At 39.9% G+C, this 19,545-nt stretch overlaps 1 protein-coding gene across 5 annotated transcripts in view; it reads left to right on the forward strand.

The window, feature by feature from the left end:
- Window positions 1-19,545, forward strand: part of ccser1 (coiled-coil serine-rich protein 1) — a 109,324-nt gene that overhangs the window by 55,255 nt on the left and 34,524 nt on the right. For all 5 annotated transcript variants that reach the window (XM_029510503.1, XM_029510502.1, XM_029510501.1 and 2 more), the window contains one exon: window positions 4,187-4,267. In XM_029510503.1, the coding sequence (XP_029366363.1) occupies window positions 4,187-4,267 (81 nt within the window). The remainder of the gene's footprint in view (window positions 1-4,186; window positions 4,268-19,545) is intronic.

Genomic DNA, 19,545 nt, shown 5'->3' on the forward strand with positions numbered 1-19,545 from the left:
AACAGTTTTCCAAGAGCAACGGCCAATCAATGTTATAATTTCATCAGTTAGTTAAAGACATTCATGGATGTCATCTGTGGCCTGTCCAGCGAAAAAAGGGACACTGATTTTGACAGCTCTCTTCTAACTCCCAGTCATAACAAAACAATATTAGGTAATAGTTGCCCTTGCTGTTTTACCAGTCAGAAGATTTACTGTTCTGATAAAGGCCATTCAGTGTCCAACTGTGTGTGCAGTTGAGAGAGAAGAGAGGTAGCTCATGGTCTCAGGCACTGAGAAATGGAGGTTGTGCTAATCTAATTTTATCGCTGTCACAGTTTCTTTCTCTTAGTCTCTGTTTTTCTAAACTTTAAAATGAATAATTAAAGCAGCTTGAATATCTTTAAATTATTTGCACTATGGATATAAATTAAAGACTAATTGCCTTTGAAGCACAAATCTTTTCATTCCCTTTCAAGCATTAAAATCTGTCTTTTTGAAAGGTTAAAAAACATTTCAAAGAACTGGAAAGTTTTACTTGTCTTAAAGTAGCTTTGTCAGTTTTCTCTTCTCTTGTGATCCTCTGGTTTGTGATGCTCCATACTGCAGAGGGTGGAGTGACAAAAAAGTCTGACCAAAAAAAGAGAGGAAATAAATGTGAGAATGGCTTTATAGTTGGCTTGAAGTCACACCATCAATATCACATGGCATGCCACCAGAAAACCCATCTTTTCCATCTTTGTTAATGTTGTTCTTGTTCCCACCAGCCTAATGTAATAGCAAAATTATTGGGGCTCCAGATCAGCCAAGAGAGAAGTATTATTGTTTCTAAAGCCTGCAATGGAAAGTATGGAGCCATTTCTATTTATTAAGATTTGGTATAACCAAACTTTGCTCATTCAATGCAAAGATTGAAATGCAAACCACATTTTGATGCCAGTGGTTTTTTCCATCCATTAGTAACATGATTGTTGGAATCTCTCCAATTATTCTGCATGCTGCGCAATTTTTCAGAGCTTGTCATCAATACATATGTAATTTGTCACCTGTTCTATCAAAGCAATGCAACATTGACATTACGCCAGGACTTTGCAGGATAATCTGTCAGTATTAGGGTCTTACTGTGGGAGATGCCAGACATTTGGCAACTGTTAGTTTGCTCACATTCTTGCACTTGCATGTAATTATTTGCGGTTCGTCTTTTCTTTTCTCTCTTGTTCTGTCTCTTGTCGTCGCTTCATGTTGGCATTCAGCAACGTGTGCATCTGACATGGGGCTGATACCAAAGCTAAGACGAAGAACACATCGATAGCTGAAATGCAAAAGCTCCTATCTGCAGAATTTTCAGATTGATCGATTTCACTACAGATAATGAGAACAGGGCAGGACAGTGAATTTTTCAGAAAGGAGGTTTTGCTCTTTGACCATCAACATTTGTAATCAAACTTTCATTTTATTTTAGGACCAAAATGGCCACATAAACAGCAACGTGCACTGGTGGATCACCCCAAAACATGGCTGATTGTTCGAACCTGACTTCCCCACCATTCAGACCTGGAGCTTTTCTCTCATACAATAGCCAGTAGGGAGCTGTATTAAGTCTAGTGTCAGTGCTTAACGCTTCATGTAACAATTATTTCCTCCTGAAAATTTTAATCGCAGTAAATCTTTTCCTGTAGTTAGTTCTATTTTTAATAAATACACACGATTCAAATGATTTGCAATGAATTTTACTTTTAGTTATCTTTTAATTTCGCAAGAAAATGGAATTCATTAATTAAAATGCTTGAGATGAACTATTATAAATGAGTCCATAATGAGTTATAGAAAAATTTGAGTAGTATTTCACTGTGGCAGCATTCAGTTCATAAGATTGATCAATTTGTCCATGCACTTACAGCTAGAGCTTATATTTTTAGTGTCACGACAGATCAGTATTGTCAAAAGATTACTGTGTTGTGACTAAGAAGGTTACTAAGCTGAATTAGTTTCAACTATCTGTGTCAGGAACTGGGATTTGTTGCAAGACTAGTGCAATAAATTACTAATTAAAAACACACACAGCACGACAGCGGTGTCATAGTAATATTTCTTGACTGATCTAAGGATTGTCAAAAATATCTCAAGGTGGACACACACAGTCACTGTCTCTTTGAAGCTTTTGGTGCCTCGCTCTGTGTCAATGACTGTGAATGGAAATCCACAGTCGGTGGACAGCTGTTGCCATTGTTGGAGCTGCAAACCTACCCCACCCCTCAATTTAATGTAGTCCACAGAAAAAGTGAGCATAGTTAAACTTAAAACTCTCTGACACTGTTAATTAAGACTGAATATTACTGTCTTTGTGTATCATTTCACAATGATACACAATCACAATGTATCATATCATTTATACCAGATCAGTTGTATTAAAAGGCAGTAAATTTGCTAATATGTAGCTAATGAAGTAGCCACCGGATGGATCAAAAAACGTCAAATATAAAGCGCGAGATATAATTCTTGTTGGTTTTGGTTTTAGTGTAGTATTTGTTGATAGTCATAAAAATATAGACATCAACGTATGGACTTCCAGGCTTTAATCTTAAAGTCAGAAAACACTTTGATAATTAGCTTTTATTTACTTTGGGTTTTGATTTTTCACTTAGTTTTTCTCTTATCCATCCATCACTCTTTAGGGCAGACAGTTGCTTACACATTGAAAAACACACACAGATGCTGATCGGCCTTGTTGTCTGTGTGTCTCTCTGCGTAATCATCTATAGACAGCGATGATCTCGTACTTGCCACCAGCTGTATCTAATTTCCATACATACAGCGCTTGTGTTTGTTTTTATGTGCTCTTTGTCTGCATTGTTGTTTGTATGTTAATAAACTGTCTAATAATGTGCATGTCCTTGCTACAGTCACAGACTCACCTAACTTTGTGCTCCACAAGGCCTTGAAATAAAGGTCATGCTGTCAAATTTTTGAAGTTCTGCATTTTGGGGGCCATGTTGTGCTTGTAAACACTGATGGCGACCTATATGTGCCTTTGGGTCTCAGATGGAAATCCGCTGCAGTCCAGTTAAAGTGCAGCTCACAGTCAATGCTTTGCTTGCTCTACCTCCTTCTGTAAATCTGCCAGTGAAAACCTATGAATTATCTTCTAAAAGTACCTGCTGGCTGGCTGGTCATCACTAGCTGTCACTTTTTATGAGATTTCTCCTCTCTCTCTGGTGGTGCATTTTGTTAAAGGACTATGGTCCAAGTGCAACATTTAACTGCAGAAGGCCTCCCTTTCGTTCTTGTGTTGTCATCAGCATGACTAATGAAAACAGATTTCTGTCGGTTCACGTGCTGGATTTGAACAGGACAGTAAATATTTGAGTTTCAATCTGTATCATAATTTAGCCTTTTTTTCTCAATCCCATAAATCTATCCTTACTTCTTGTCCTAATTTAGTTGGTTAATTTTAATCAAGGTTAATGAATTTCTCAATATTTCATAGCTGCTACAACTCTAAGGCCGTTCTGTTCCCCAGTCCATGAGCAGTGTAGGGCAAGCACATCAGGATGATTAGTGACATCGTCATAAAATGCTCCTGGTTAAAATCGTGCAGGGCCCTTCTCATTTAGAGGATTTGCAACCTGCTGTTTCAAAATAGTCAAAATGAGATAAAAAGGAACCAGGCAGGTTCCCAGTCAAACTAAAAGTGCTGTATTTGGAAGGCAAGGCCCAATGTTTTTCTCTCTCTACTCCTCCATCTGTAAATCTGCCAGGGGAAACCTATTAATTATCTCCTAGAAAGACCTTTCTCGCAGGTTGGCCAGCACTAGCTGTCACTTTTTATGAATTCTTCTCTACTGGTGGACTTTCAAGATGGCCTATGCTCCAGTATTTGGCTGTGGAAAACTTCTCCTGCAGTTCAGCCCAGTTTTATGACCTCTTGAATTTTCAGAAGAGACAGGTAGAGGGGAAAAACAGACCTGGGTTTGTTGTGCTTGTTTAGATTTGCAGTGTTTTTTGTTTTTTTTTTTGTTTGTTTTGTTTTTTTGTCTTTTGATGGCCAGCTAAGCGCTGAAGCCAACTGTATTAAGTGCTACAAGTGGAGGCAAGGCATAAGACAGCTGGGAGAGTTTTTAGCTGTTCTCATTTATTTGTGTTTGATGTTCCTTTTTTGTGGGATTTTTGGACACGGTTGATGGCAGTCTGTTCGTTTTGTATGCAGGAGAGTGCCAAAGCTGCCCTGAAGATGAAAGACCGCCAAATGATTGACCGTCTAACACAGACAGAACACATGGGGCCAGAGGTGAGATACATGCAGATCCTTCACTGTCAGACACAACCACACAAACAATGCACTCTGTACTAAATGTCTAGCCCTAAAAATCTACTTAATGTAAAGATGCCTGGCTGTGAGATTGAATAATGCAAGGTGCGGCTCCGTTTTATTAAAAATCTTCACTCTGAGCCTCTCCCCTCTCTATAGTCTTGCTTTGTTATCCTATTTGTGACTATACATTTCATGCTGAGCCACAGCATCCATCTCTCAGTTCTTCTTTCATTCTTTTGATTCTCTTGAAGAGCATCTTTTCGCAATGAGCTAAAACGCTAATCCATCTTATTCTTTCTAAAAGCTGCTGTACTGCAGTGACATTCATATTATAGTCCACTACTTCCTCTTTCCCTCTTCCTCCCATTCCCACAGCGCTGAAAGTGTGTTGTTCTGCTTCTTACCTGCCTACCTGCCTAACACCCTCAGCTGACATGGCCTCTTTGGCTTCACTAGAGGCTGACAGTATGGGATAGCAGCAGACTTAATGGATGACTGTCTAAAAAGGGCTGCCTGTAACGGAAACAGGAGCAGAGTTTTCTGGTCTGTTTCTCTGTCTTTCTTTTCTTTCTTTTAAAATGCCTTTTTCATCTCCTCTTCCTGCTCCAGAGGTTCTTTTATACCTTTAATCCGGCTGCGTATAAAGTCGGCAAGAAATATTGTTAAAGGAGGAGAGCTGTTATCATTGTGTGAACGAGCAGGTGAAGAATACACACTAACACATAAAAACACACACAAACTCACACAACACAACAGATAATGTTTGACTTAACTCATACAATGTCAACGACAAAATTAATGCCTGATTTGCACATAACAGAAATAGAACTTTCCCTCTGTCGATATTCATGTATATGCTGCAGCAACACCATATAACTTCTCCTCTACTCTGAACTCAACTTTAGTTACAGTGGACCTACTTTAAATCATAACACACTGGGGATATACTGTACTTACTTGGAAACAAAGACTTCTATAATGGATGAATTTGCTTTAAATGCTTTATAAGAGAATTCTAATTTGATATTTTACAATGGTTTGTGAAAGAATCACAAGTTATCAGCCATAAATTGTTTTAGTTATTTCTGTGGTGATAATAATTGTTCAAGTGTCATTTACATCACATAAGAGACCAAAAGGGGGGGAGGAAGAAGTGGCAAGACTTAGTATGCTAGCTTTAAAAAATAAGGGCACAGGATGCCAAGAGCACATAAGTGCTCCATTCATCAAAAAGACCCACTTTTGCTCCTGTGTTTGAAGGAACACAGAAAACCATGGCTGCAGGTATTATTAATATATGTGAACCTGTCACCTGTTACTGATCCCAATCCCTGTCCATCGTAGTGAACTGGCAGTTTTTCAATAAATTACACAGTATAACAACAAAACAACCAGTTGAATTATTGCGTTATGCTGTTCAGTATAAACACAGGTCTATTGCCACTGAAGATGAAACACATGCCTGCTAGCTGATAAACTAATAAAAGGAGTTAATGCAATCTACTGTTATTAAGGAACAGGACTCTTCCTTATGAACAAGTTTGGGATGTATATAATGTATATATTCAAATGATATAGAATGAATGTGAAACCGACAGCCAAACCTTCATGTTGTTTGTATTATTATGTGTCTGGCAAATAAATTATAGAAACTACAAAGATCACAGTAAACTCTGGTCCAGGCCACACCTCTGGACTGTGAATCAGCATCAAAATTGCAATGCCCCCCCACCCACCCACCCACTGTGATTATATTTGTTCAGCAGCGCAGAGTGAGTCACCAAAACAGGTGGAAGAAAGAAAAAACCTGACTGCACCTTTGCCACTTGCCAATTCCGTCCACATGAAGATGCAGCTCTACACCCATCCTTTTTACCAGAGCTGTCTTCATTCCTCCTTCACTTCCTGTTCTAACTGTGCTTAAATTTTCTTGTCTCCTTCTTGCTTTCACTTTTCAGACAGGCACACACACACACACACACACACACACACACAGCCTTAGATATGTCTGTTGTGCTCCATTTGCCATCACTGACTAATCCATTTCTCATAATGTAGCCTGAAATGGCCTCACATAATTGTATGTTTGTCGGGACTTGAGGCTAAAACAAACAAAGGTGTGGGTTTGTTTGTGCAGTATGCGTTAGTGTGCAAATTTGTATGCATGTCCATGTGTTTGTCATTGCCTGAGTGTCTTGCTTATGGAAGGATGTGTGTGTGCCTGGTTTGTGAAACAGCCATTAGTCCTGGCCTTGGACAGCAGAGTCAAAAAAATGCTCTTGAAAGTGTCAAAGTAACTTAGCCTGCATAGGTTGCATTTATACCTCAGACAGTCTAATTCAGTCATTATTGTGATTGCGTGTGTGTTTTTTGTGTTGTCATGCCTTGCATAATTTGGACATTAGTGTTAAGTTGCCTCTAAATGAGCATGAACTTTGTTCAGCTACTTTGTTTACTTATTAACTAATTGTTTGCCCAGACATTTTTCTGTGAACTAAAAAACCTAGAGAAAAATGGACTCTGTAATGTGTGTTGTTTGACACCCTTGCCTGTGGTATCTTGTTTTCTGAGACGCTGAGTAATGCCTCTTAATGTCACTCACCAAGTAGGTAGAGACAAAGATGATATGTCTGTGCTGCTGTGGTGGAGTATAAGGTGAGATTTCGCTTTTCATGGTTCTTCCAGTGACATCAACTCCGAGGTGAAGCTGGTAGCTGGTAGCTGAATTCAGGCAGTGTTTCTGTGTGTCTCATCTATACAGCAGGTGGTAATAGGTGAAAAGGTAATGTTAGCATTCATGTACAATGGCACACCTTTTCAGAAGGAGCAGGGCGATTCCTTTCTCTCTGCACTGGAGGTATGTCAGCAGGATGGTTGTGCTCCCAAACTCCTGTCAGGACTACGGTGACTTTATATCCCTAATAGAGTATGACCAGCTTTTGGAAGTCTGGCTAGTAGCCAACCGTATGGCATTACTGTCTATTAAAAGACCAGTACCGAGCTATAGAGTCCTCCATATGCTCAGGCCCCTTGAGTAGATGGGCTCTTAATTAGAGGAGCAGCTGGCTGCCCGCTAGCAAGCCAGGCTAACAGAACAGGTGACTTCACTTAGCAGTAGCTTTCAGCATGTGCGGCCTGATTTTAGCCCAACCTTCCCATGTGTGCAGAGGAGTCGGAGGGGGAGGTGGGTGAGGGTTCATGTGTGATTGGGAGTGTTTGGGAGATGCTGCGACATGGAGCAGACCTATATAGGTTAGCTACCCCAGTGCATCGAGGACAGTCCACTCACAACAGAAAGTGTGTCCACAAGTGGGGCAGCTATTTCTACTGCCTCCGCCACTCCGCCAGGTCGACCAGCTCCGTCTTCCACTCTCCTTTTCTGGAACGTCCTCATAGTTTTCCTCACGCTGCCGTCCTCCTCTTTCCTTTCTACATGCTTTCTCTTTTCTCTGAAAGGGTTAGAGAAGTTATCTTTCAGAAGATCCTCTCCCTTCCTCTCTGCTCTCGCCTCCTTTCTTCTCCTCTCCTTTCTTCAGTTTCCAGGGCTCCAGGAATCCGTCGGGGATTTTCCTGTCCTGGTTTCTCTACCATCAGACACTGTCTCCTAAGGACAGTTCTTGGTGCCTACGCCCTGTCCCATAGAAACACAACTTTTGGCCAACTTGCTTCAAAGTTCCTATTTTATTTGACTTTAGCTCAGGACTAACTTTTGGCTTGAAGATTTCAAGGAGGGAAAGAATAAAAAGAAGAACTTATTTAGTGGGATGCAAGCCAGCAATTCATGGTCTGCTTTCAAAAAATTGTTTGCATTAAGGTTGAATTCACATTAAAAGACATTTTGAAAGATCATCCTGTTTGTTTTCACACCTATAATTAGCAAGTAGAAATAATACATTTTGTCGAAGCAGACGGAGTGTTTTACATTAATTACTGCATGTATTTTCTTTTCTTAAAGAGATCTAGTACTCTGTGTCACAAAAAGTAAATAACTAAGATTTTTCAGTCAAATAATTTGGTTAATTAATAATGAATTTTCATTAAATTACTGAATGCTGCAAATAGTTCTGTCTTACAGTCATGTAAATATCTCATCCATCAGATGCAGTATATCATTTCTTATGGTTTCCTTTGGTACACATAGTGGAGATTGGAAGATTATTTTGTCTTTGTCATTCACTATAGGGAATGGTTTTTAGATATCTACAGAACAGCTGTGCCACCGATAATATTCAGGGATATAAGAGTCCTGCTCGTGAGCAGTCCCAGATCTCCACCTCAGCCTGACTTCTGTGCAGTTCAGCAAAAGAGCCAATACAAAGAGAAACATGTGGACCAACCCTCATTTTTCAATTTTGCAGGATTTCTTCTCCCTCTGTCAGTGAGCCAAATGAAGAGGTGGCAGGTAAAGTGAAAGGGAGAGTCAGAAAGTAAAATTGTGAGGTAAACAGAGGAGGGTTAGAGAGAAAAAGCAAGAAGCTATTTTATGTCCCACAGAGACTCTTAAGAGCTGGAGGTATGGTGGCTGTTTGAAAGTTTTTTAGAGGGGATTGAATCGATTGAGATTGCTTTCTTTCAGCAAGCTAATTTCATGGCCATTCTTAAAAGGAACGTTTTATGGGGGGGAATCAAAAGCTCTTGATGGTTAGGCCTCTTTTGCTTCCTTTCTTGCTCTGTCTTTCCCGCTCTCTTCCTCTGTTGTCTTCTTTTCTCTGCAGATTTGTGCAACTTTACTTTTTTTGCCTCCCTTTTCATTCTCTTTCTCTCCCTCTGCTTCATACCCAGCCCTCTCCTCAATCCTCACTCTTTAGTAGCTTCTGAAAATAGTAGCAGAGTAGCAGAGGTGTAGCTGTGGATCGTTTTGTCGTCTGTTTGTGGGCTATTATGTTTAAATGGAGAACCATTTAAGTCGATCATGCAGATTCTTACCTCTTTGTCTCTCAGTCAGTTTTTGTCCTCTTCTCTTCAAAAGCAGCATACTGAAATGGAGAGGGACTTTTTCTGTACAGTGGTATCATCTTTTTGAGCAAGATTTAATTTAAAAAAACATATAAAGAAGTCTAGTGAGGGTAAATAGATTGCACATGGAGAGCCATCATAAGTGTCTAACGTATGTAAAACCCAGATATGCCCGAGTAATTTGATGTCGGTGTTTCTGGGCATCAAATTGTTGATAAATAGTAAAATAGCAGTAATATGACAAATATTTGACCCATTTAGTTACTCCTATTTTGTTTGACATTTTTTCACCACAATGCAAACACATCAATATAATTAGTATATTAATGGTGTCTTTGTTCTAATTAGCAGACGTATACATTTCTACAGTTTAAGAGACTGCTCACGGTTTTACTGATAAATATTAATCAGTAATCTGATTTATTAGACTGTTAAGGCTGAGGTGGTGCAGCAAAAATACAACTAGATATTCCACAGATGTCCATTTAGTTAGAAATCTCTAAGTAAAGTACAAGTTTACAATGCAAACACCTCCTCGCTGTTGAGAACGATCTGTTTAAATTGGTGGAAAAACTCAGCACATAGAGACTTTCTTGTCTTGTCTGGGTCTGGGTGCATTTCCAGCAAAATCAGTCAAAACACCACTTATCACTGTTTTCATGTGAATCGAAGAGCTCTGTTCTAGGACAGTGTCTGGATCATTACAGTTCATTTTTCAGTTAGATTATCATCTCACTTCAGTTGGCAATCAGTTTTTATGCATCGGTAACTGCAAAATCTTTGTTTGTGACTTGTCTTTATTTGTGCAATCCAGCAAAGGTGTGTTTAAAAATCATGGTTGTCATATGAATTTTTCAGTCTTTAAAGGTGAACATCATCTAAGGATAGCCCAGCTATCCAGCCATACAGTATATAAGTGCACCATAACAATTAACAGCTGAGGAAAGCTTGGCCAGTCAGTAGCAGTGATGTCACAGTTTCACCTTTTAGCCGGGTGGAAATGAGTGTCCTGACACTACAAGCTGAAGTCGAGCAGCCATTGATTCGGTTCGTGCCTTTGTTTTAGGGATGTTTTTGTCCACAGCTATTGATCTGCAGGGTCGAGAGGAAAAGTAGACTTTAGTCTAACATGCTTTTACTTGTGTCCTGCTGCTTTTGCCGGTGTGGTGACAGTACCCATCATGCTCAGCAGAAGGACTCTCACTGGTTGGTTCTTTAGCCTCTTCCTGGTAATGGGGAACCCTGAATCAATTCATGTGATGCCACAGATGACATGAACCTGCGTCATCAGTGCTTTCCACATTTTTGCCAATTTAAACAAGCAAACGGAGGGTCCAGGGCTGATTACAGACTATGTAGGTCTCCAACGCCTATTCCTGTAAACTAGATCATTTTGTACCGCCATGGTCCTCACTGAGTAATGGTGCTGCTAGAAACAGAAATAACAAAGAAAAATGGAGAGGAAGAGGAGGAGCCAGGGGCTGAGTACGAGAGAGACAGCTTTCTGCCCTAGTTAGAGAATTTTTTCATTCTTCTTTTATGTCTGCCAGTCCTCATTGTCCTTCAATCGTTCTATCGTTTCTTCTCTAGATTTTATGATTTCCTTAATCCTTATTTCTTCCTCTTTTGTGCCCTTCTGTAAAATATGCCCTTGATTTTTCTTACTTTCCTTGTGCTGAGATATCTCTCCCTCTCTGTCTCTCTTTCCTCATCATAATCTTGCTTCTCCTCTCTCTCCTGCCCCTCACAACCTCTTCCTACGTTTCTTCATCTGCTCTATTCACCATCTGTCTTGCTTTAAGGCCGCACGTTTGTTTTCTCATGTATTTTCATCCTTCTATCACTTTCGTTGTCTTCTCCCATCCATCATATTTTTTAACATCCATTTATATCCAGTCACTTTGCCTTTCTGCATTCTCATCGTTATGATTGGCCTTTCACCTATGTTGCTCTTTGTCCATGTTCCCTCCCTTCCCTTTACCCCTCATCTCCTTTGACACTGTTACTCTTCCACCCAGTCTAGCACATCACAGTCACTGCTCGTCTCCTTTTACAGTTTCTCTCTCACTCTTGTCCTGAGTGGTGTGCTCAAGCTGTCACCTCTTCACATGTGGATGTTAATGTAGATATTTGTCACAACCCTAATTCTAATAGCAATATCCATCCATCCATCTTCTACCAGCCAATCCCAGCCAACATTCTGGGCGAGGGGCCGGGTACACCCTGGACAGGCTGTAATAGCAATATCACTCTCCAGAAATTATATAATGGCCATGTTCAGGGAATCAGGTTATTCTATTTCACTTTTATGTGACCATCAGCTTTTACTGATCATGATCTCCTTCTATCTGTCTACTGGGATTAGAAAGTAGTGTGTGATAGACTGTAAGGGAGCTGTTTTGTCAACTCTCTCCAAGATCAACAAATGAACTGTCAGCTTGAGCAAAAGTCTTGAATTCTGAGGGATTTGTCAGTAGATTATATTTAAGTGTATAAGCAGCTCCTTGCTGACTCGCCAAACTTTTCCAAGCAAACACTTTTCAAGACAACAAGCCATTCTAAACTGAAGAAAAGAGAGCAGTTTTAAGGTGGGAAGGACAAACTTCCCACTTATGCATATGACATTTTTTCCAAAAGACAATAAATCTCTCCTTTCAATACTTATTTTTTATTTATTTTTTTATTTTGTATTTTTGTGTTCAAACAGCTCAAAGATCATTTTTATGCACTTTAGACAACATCCAAAGTAATTTAACCAGCGTGGCTTGAAAAAATGTTAGAAATCTCAAACTGACCACAATGTTAAAATGATTCCTGTATGTTACTCAGATATTCTAGTCGGATAATTGTACTGTAACTGAAATTTAAAACTTCACTTTGCCCAGTTTATATACAACAAACTTGTTTATCTGTTGCAGAGTGGAGCGTCAACAACTCACTAAATAATGAAACATAGACTATTATTTAACTATTCACTTTCTTCAACTGTTAAGTCAGGAGTGCATACAGGGTTTGTCTACTTTCAGGTTACAGTTTACAGTCCCCCCCCCCCCCAGTGAGCGAACTGCAGGCAGCCACAAAACATCTGTGCAGAAGGTTGAATTTTCATTGTGCTCCCACTGATCGTAAGAGCTGTGACACTTGATTTTTGGCAACTCTGGCAGCAAAAAGCTCCCACTGTGGTGTTAAACTATGAGGACAAATGCAGACCAAAAAAAAAAAAAAAAGCTCCCTCTGAGTGAGAGAAATCCGGGAAGTAACCTGGCTCTCAGGGGAGTGCTGGTAGTGTGTGTGTCAAACGTCCACGTCCTCTCTCACTTTACAGTGAGATGATGCGTAGCTCTTCACAGCCCATGATTCATCCCTAGGACTCCAGCCCATCAGGGAGCCTGCCACATCACTTTCTGGGTTCAGGTCCACGCTCCTGCTGTCAGATTTCCATCCGAAGCCCTCAAGGAGCATCCCACTATATAGTCCTGAGAATAGAAGCACACAGGCTACCTTGGGAAATTTAGAGATTGTGTTGTGCCTCCTCTCTGCCACATCATGTGATGTGTTTCACTTCAGTGCACATGAGACAGTGTTGTCCTCTTTTATAGAACAGGATATAGGCAGATCTTTGCTGTTGGTCACACTGAGAGGCACCACTTGTTTCAGTGACCTCTGCGTCATTGAAGATGAAATTTGGGCTAGTCCGTTCCTCTTGTCCCACATCTGCATCTACCCTGCCACAGATGTGGTGTTATTACAGGATATATTGGTACTTTGGCTACATGTGAGTAAACCTTTTTCCTTTTTTGGATTAATTGGCTTTGATTGAAACCAGCAAGTGTTTTGTATGTTTATATGTTTGGTTGTTATTTACAGTATTTCCATCAGTTTATTATATTAACTTCAACACATATATTAAGTTTCTCAGAGGCGCCTTTAAAACAATGATAACATATAGTCCTCTTACAAAAAAGTCAGGGCAACAGTGAAAGAGTTTTGAATTTCCTTACCTTCCCCTCCAGTTCCCTCTCAACTTGTTGATTTTTGTACAGAGTAAGAAACATTGATGGAAATCTAGTTCACAGCTGGTGTCAATTAGTTTCACAAAAAGCTTCTACTACTCCGAGCTGGGCCACAGGTCACATTAACAGTAGGAAGATTACGCGCACCCATACTGAAGCCTCAATATATGTCCATTCATCGAAGGGCTAACCTTGGCCTTGGTGTACTCATGGTGCACAAATATATATACAGAGACACTTGAATATTCATGCTTCCTTTACTCGTATAAGTTTAACAAAATATCAACATTAATACAACTGTGAATAATCGCAAATGAAGCACACTTGTCATTTTGCATGGGCAAGTACAAACATCCTATCTCAATGCAGTCCTTGAATACAAGGTTTGTTTTGTGAACGTAAAGTATTTTCCTTGTCTGTTTTTCCAAACAGGGACCAGAATACATTAAGGAAATAGACACCAGTTAAAAATACATGTCATTTCAGAGCATAATTATTAATCAAGTCTTCACATAACCTTCTGTTACTGTTTAATAATATACTTTATATGCTTTATATATGACAGTTTCAACTTCAATTTGTGTTTTTTTTTCCGTTAGAGGTACAACCTTCACATTTCACAGGGGATCAAAAATTATTATTCATCCTATTGATTTTTTTTTTTTTTTTTACTATGAATAGAAGCTGTAGACGCATGATGAAATCATTCATTATCATCATTGAAACATTTGTTTGTATTAAGCCAAGCTCTGTCATAAGCTCCTATAATGTTAGCAAGCTATCAAACAGGGTAATGTGATCATAATCATAACTATAGTCAACGTAGTGGTATCGATTTTTAAACAGACATAAAACTGGAATCAGAGTACATCTCTTCTCCTGCTTCTTTAGTGTTAGTCGGTTTAGAGGTGCTGCAAGTAGATTGTGACACCGTGGCATGGGGCCAAGCTAGCTGTCCCTGTTTTCAATCTTTGTGCTAAGTCAAGCTAAGTGTGTAACTGGCTTAGCTTGGCTTTTGGCATAAATCTTCAGATCTATCTGGCAAGAAAGCATGTACCCATATTTTCCAAAACGTTGAAGCACTCCTTTTCCTACACTTTCGTAAATCATCTCTTTTGTTGTTATGATATGCAGCTTTGATACATTTATTGCTGTACTCCTCTGTAAGTTATCTTGTATTTGTGTTGATGTTAAAAATGTTGTAAATCAAAAAAGAAAATACAACAAAACAAATATCGTAAATAAGCTCCAATGAGACTTAAATGTTACTTCATTAAAGAGCATTTGCCATTCAAAAGGATTTTTAACACGAGCATTGCAGCATTGGCATTACAATAGCAATACATCTAGACTAATAAGAGTTATACCACAATGACCACTTAGTAGCTCCTGAGCAGACCTTCACATCGATGAAGAAGGACAAGTAATATAGCTCCCCCATTAATATGCCAACAGCAAAATCCTGGAAGCACATTGGACTCCTAAAAATTAATTACTGTTGCAGTACCATGATAACGAATCATTGTTTAAAGGAAAAATTTATATACAAAGTATGTTTTCTATTGTCTCTTAATGGACAATGCAGTGTTTTACTATTACTGCTCCATGCAGTTTGGTACAGAGCCTAGAATGTACATTATTAAAAGCAGGAAGAGTGCATTGCCAGCTGATGTAAGTTAATATGGTAAAACAGGCCACTATGTGGAGACAAATAAAACAGAAATGCTGATATTTGGACATTGTGCCTGCATGTGCATGTGTTCAGAGTTGCTGAAAAAGCTACATCCATGCCTCACAGCGCCCATAACCACACTGTTGAGGAGTAATATTTGTAGTTTTTGGCAGGCTAATAGTTGTGTGGGTACATGAAGAATAGCCCTGTGTGGGAACATGACAAAGGCATCACCAGTATTTATAAAACTTGTACTAAGCTTTGCGTCACCCAGTAGCTCTATTTTTAATTCTGTTAATCAAAACCAGTGTCACGGACACAAAACACCTTACAGTCATTAGTATCACAGAAAGGTTGGCAATGTGTTGTCAATGCACATTACCAGATCATTTAATAGAGAGTTGCAGATGCTGTGCAGCAATGACTGAACCAACCATGTGGCTGACTTGAAAACTGGGCAGCAAGGTAGCATGGTGCCTGCAGACAGCAGAATGTATCTGTATTAAATTTCCAAGGTGCTATGCATCATTGACTGTCAGTGCATTTGTTCAGTTTGCATATACATGTTTTCACTTATTTACACATAATGAGGAATGACAGTCTGCTTCTATTAAAAGCATATTAGGGGACATTAGGGGGGTCGTCAGTGTTGGAGTGTTGATTAAACTATACCAGAGTAAAATATTGTTTCTCTCTTCTGCTCTAACAATAATCCCTCTTTGTCTCCATCCCTCTCTCTCTTTTTTTTATTGGTTACTCTTTGTGTCAACATGTCTTATATTTCCAGGGCATCAAGGCGCATGGGAGCGCCACTTTGTCGTCAAGGAGACAACTGAGTGAGTGTCTCTGTTCTGATACCACCTGATTAGATGTGACTGTGTTTTGTAGTGACCTACCTTAATGTACTGTGCTAGATGGAAGAACAGGGGGTCTTGGTACTGAGGCTTGATTAATCTGCACAGCTCCACAGGTTGATTAAACTGATCTGTAATTCTGTTACCTCACAAATCAACAGCGCTCATCCCATTCTAACAAAAGAATTAGCTAATATTTTGAGACCTTTACAGTTGTAAAATTTACTTTTCACACACTGGAGTTCAGTATAAATGAATAACTTGGTTGAGGGGAATAAAGTTCAGACAAAGCTGCTGATATAAAATATGATGAAAAATTGTTAAACGTGACCAGAAAAAACAAAACCTTGAATAATCCAGGAAGGACACTTTCACTGCTTGTGGTGAGAAGTAATATGATGAACTAAGATAAATAAATCAAGTCTTAGTATGGAGACCTTCTGTGTGAGGAATGCCACCTGCACTACCTTCTTCTGTAATCTAGACAAGAATGCTGCCTATTATACCCATCTGAACAAATCCTCCCTAAAGGAATGGTGACTGTTAAGGATCACAGCTCCAAGATACTCTCTTTTCAGGTTCAAGTCAGTATATCGGAGCATCTGTATGTATGAAAGTTGATGTAAAAGCCAATATAATATTCTCTGGTGGTTTAAGAGTTAAAGTCAGATTGAAAAAAAGATCTGTGCTCAGGCATGAGTCAGTGATACAGATAACATCTCTTATATTGCAGTTTGATGGTGCAGATCAATTCTGTTATAAGTCAAGATCGTAATAAGTTATGATCTGGACAAATGACATGGATTCAGATATTGAATAGTGTGAAATACTGTATAACTCTGTCTGCATATTCTCAAAGCGCAGAAGGCAGTGAAGTCTATAAAAAGCCAGATCAAGAATATCACAAAGATGTCAACTCTTTTGAGATGCCTTACCCAGGCATCATGCATTGAAATTATAGGATGCTATTTGTAGTGCAAAGTCCTATATGTTTAAAAAAAAAAAAAAAAAAGACGTTTACGATGCATAGCATATGGTTGCCTTGGTTTGAAAGGTGCACTTTCTGCCTCTCATGGAAATGAATCTAATTCTCGGAAAACAGCATAAGAAATCAATCCAAATACTAGTGTTGTAAGTCAACAGCCATGCTGTGCAAGCAAATGAGAGCTCATGATACCAGGCTAAAGACTGTATGAACAGTTTGCATTTTGTATATTGTAATTTGGGACACTGCACAGAAATACTATGTTGCAGTGGAGTTTAGGTAAACGCCTACGTTAAGGAAATTTAAACAAAGTGCACCTTTTTCCCCCACATGTATTCCCTGCCTACCTTCCCTCTCTGGACCTGATTCGGAAGTCTAAGCATGCCTGAGAGTCCCAGCGTGTGAATGCAGTGTCCCAGCCTTCCTTTCTTTACATGTGATAACTTAAACCCTGCCTGTTGTTGCACTATGAACTGCAACCCCAGCAGCCCCCCCCCCCCTCCCCAATTCACCATCCACCCCATACTTAACCACACTTACAGTACATACCAGTCACCTATACAGACACGTGGATTGTGCTTCACATATCCACAAAAACCAAGCTCTTGTCATGATAAGAACATATCTAATTTTAACCTTAAGTCTAACTAATTGGTGTTTTGCTCATATGTGTGTGTGTGTGTGTGTGAGTATGTATGTGTGACCATGTGCCTATTGGGGAAATATTTGAATTTGGAGGTTAAAGTGTAAGGAGACAATAAGAGCGATTTGAGCTTCATTTGGTTTGCTTCATTTGTGCAAGGGCACCTACGCACTTCGAAGCATGAGCATAAGTGTATATTCTGTGTTAGTTATTTTTACACAAACATTCAGATTTGCTGCAAGAAATCCCCCATCGTCTTTATGTGTGTGCTTGAATATACTTTTCTTTGCGTGTGTTGGTGATTCTTTTTGCTCATTAAACTCCTTGAGGACTGACAGTTGTGCCATGCTGTTGAATTATTAGTCACTTCTGGACCCGTTTCAGGGCAAACATTAATGAGCTAAACCTCATTTATGGAGCAAGGTGAAACCAAACATGCACTGGCGGAGTGCTGAGGCCAGAATGGCCTCAGATGCCTTACATCTAACGTCCGCCAGATGCCTGTGTCAGAAAAGACATAGAACGCATGTATTGTTTCTAAAGCCAGTATTTTATTTCAGCAGTAAGTGCTAAATGCTCCTCTGTTTTTGTCTGTCCTAGTGGGAATTTGGCAAATCCCTCAGATCGAGTATATACCCACGTACATACAACATAATGACCACGACCTGACCTCATGTTGCTCCCCTTTAGCTGCTAAAGCAGCCCTAACCCATTGAGGCCGTGACTCCACGAGACCTGAAGGTGAGCTGTGGTATGTGGACCAGGATGTTAGCAGCAGATCCTTTAAGTCTGTGAAGGTGTGAGGTGGATCCTCCATGGATCAGTCTTTTTTGTCTAGAACAGCCCACAGATGCTGGTTTGGATTGAGCTCTATTAAAATCCAAGTGGTTTAACCAGATCAACTCTGTTCACTCCACCTGTCAGTAGTCATGATGTTATGGCTGATCAGTTCATGTAATGCATAATTCTTTAGAGCCAGAGGGGTGGACATTTGTGTCCATCCATCCGCCGCCTGATTATTTGGTGAGGCTGTAAATAGTAACAGTTTCATCAGGGTGGCATGTTGTGCTGTGCCCCATAAAGGGCTGACAAAAGTGACTCCAGGTGGACTGTAGTATTCTGTAGTCATTTGAATTCATTTGAATTGTAAATAAATCTATGTGATGAAGTACCTTGTAAACATACATCCGGTTGACAAGCAAAGTTAGTATCTGTGTTTGTGTATGTGATGGGGGTTAGTCCCCTGACAAAATACAGGTAAGGGGTAGCAGCTGGAGAGAGATGGAGAACGTGTGTGTATGTATCTGTGTGTTCCTGTGTGTATGCCCAGTGGCAGTCACACAGAGATGAAAGATTTCTTTAGTCAGGTGGAGGTTGCATGCCGGAGGAACTGTTGTGTTATTTGCACCTTGGGTTGATTGAGGGCACGAATGATCCCTAATTTTGACTGTTTTATGTCTGTATGCATGCAAATGTGGCTGTGTAACGTCTTTGATCCTCTATTTTGGTTTCCCATTGTGGTTCCCTTGTTGCCTGGCACAGACAGGCTGACGAGGAGGTGCAGGTGTGCGGGTGTGTTCATCTGTGGCTGAAGTTTCCAGGTAGAGACAAGAAATTGTCCAGGTAAACCTTGATACTTCCACCTGGCCCCCGCCATCTGCAGGAGGCAGAAGCCGAATCATTACCAACATCCACCCCACACTGCCACACACAAACCACAGAGCAGGGAACTCTGTGTGTCAGTGGGTGCCTTTATATATGGATGAGGCTGGTTGCAAATCTGGCGAGGTGCCAGAATACTTATCTAACTCCAATCTGAAGTGCTACTTGCTCTACATATACACGCTCTCTGTACATGCTCTCCTGTGTACCATTCACACTAATGAGCCACTCTCCCTGAGGAAGTACCCACACTTGGCTTTCCACTCCTTGATGGAAGCCACAAAGACCACGTCCACTTCCAGCCTTCATCATAGTCTTCTACTCAGAGAGAGAAAGTTACACTCATGCATATGTATGACACGAGGACTAAGAGAGCGAATATTAGTCAACTAGAAGCAGGAATATAGAAAGAAAATGTAGGATTTAGAAAAAAAAGATTGAGAGCTGAAGAAATGCAGCGAGAAATGGA

The sequence above is a fragment of the Echeneis naucrates genome, chromosome 9 (genome assembly GCF_900963305.1).
Source record: "Echeneis naucrates chromosome 9, fEcheNa1.1, whole genome shotgun sequence".
Lineage (NCBI taxonomy): Eukaryota > Metazoa > Chordata > Actinopteri > Carangiformes > Echeneidae > Echeneis > Echeneis naucrates.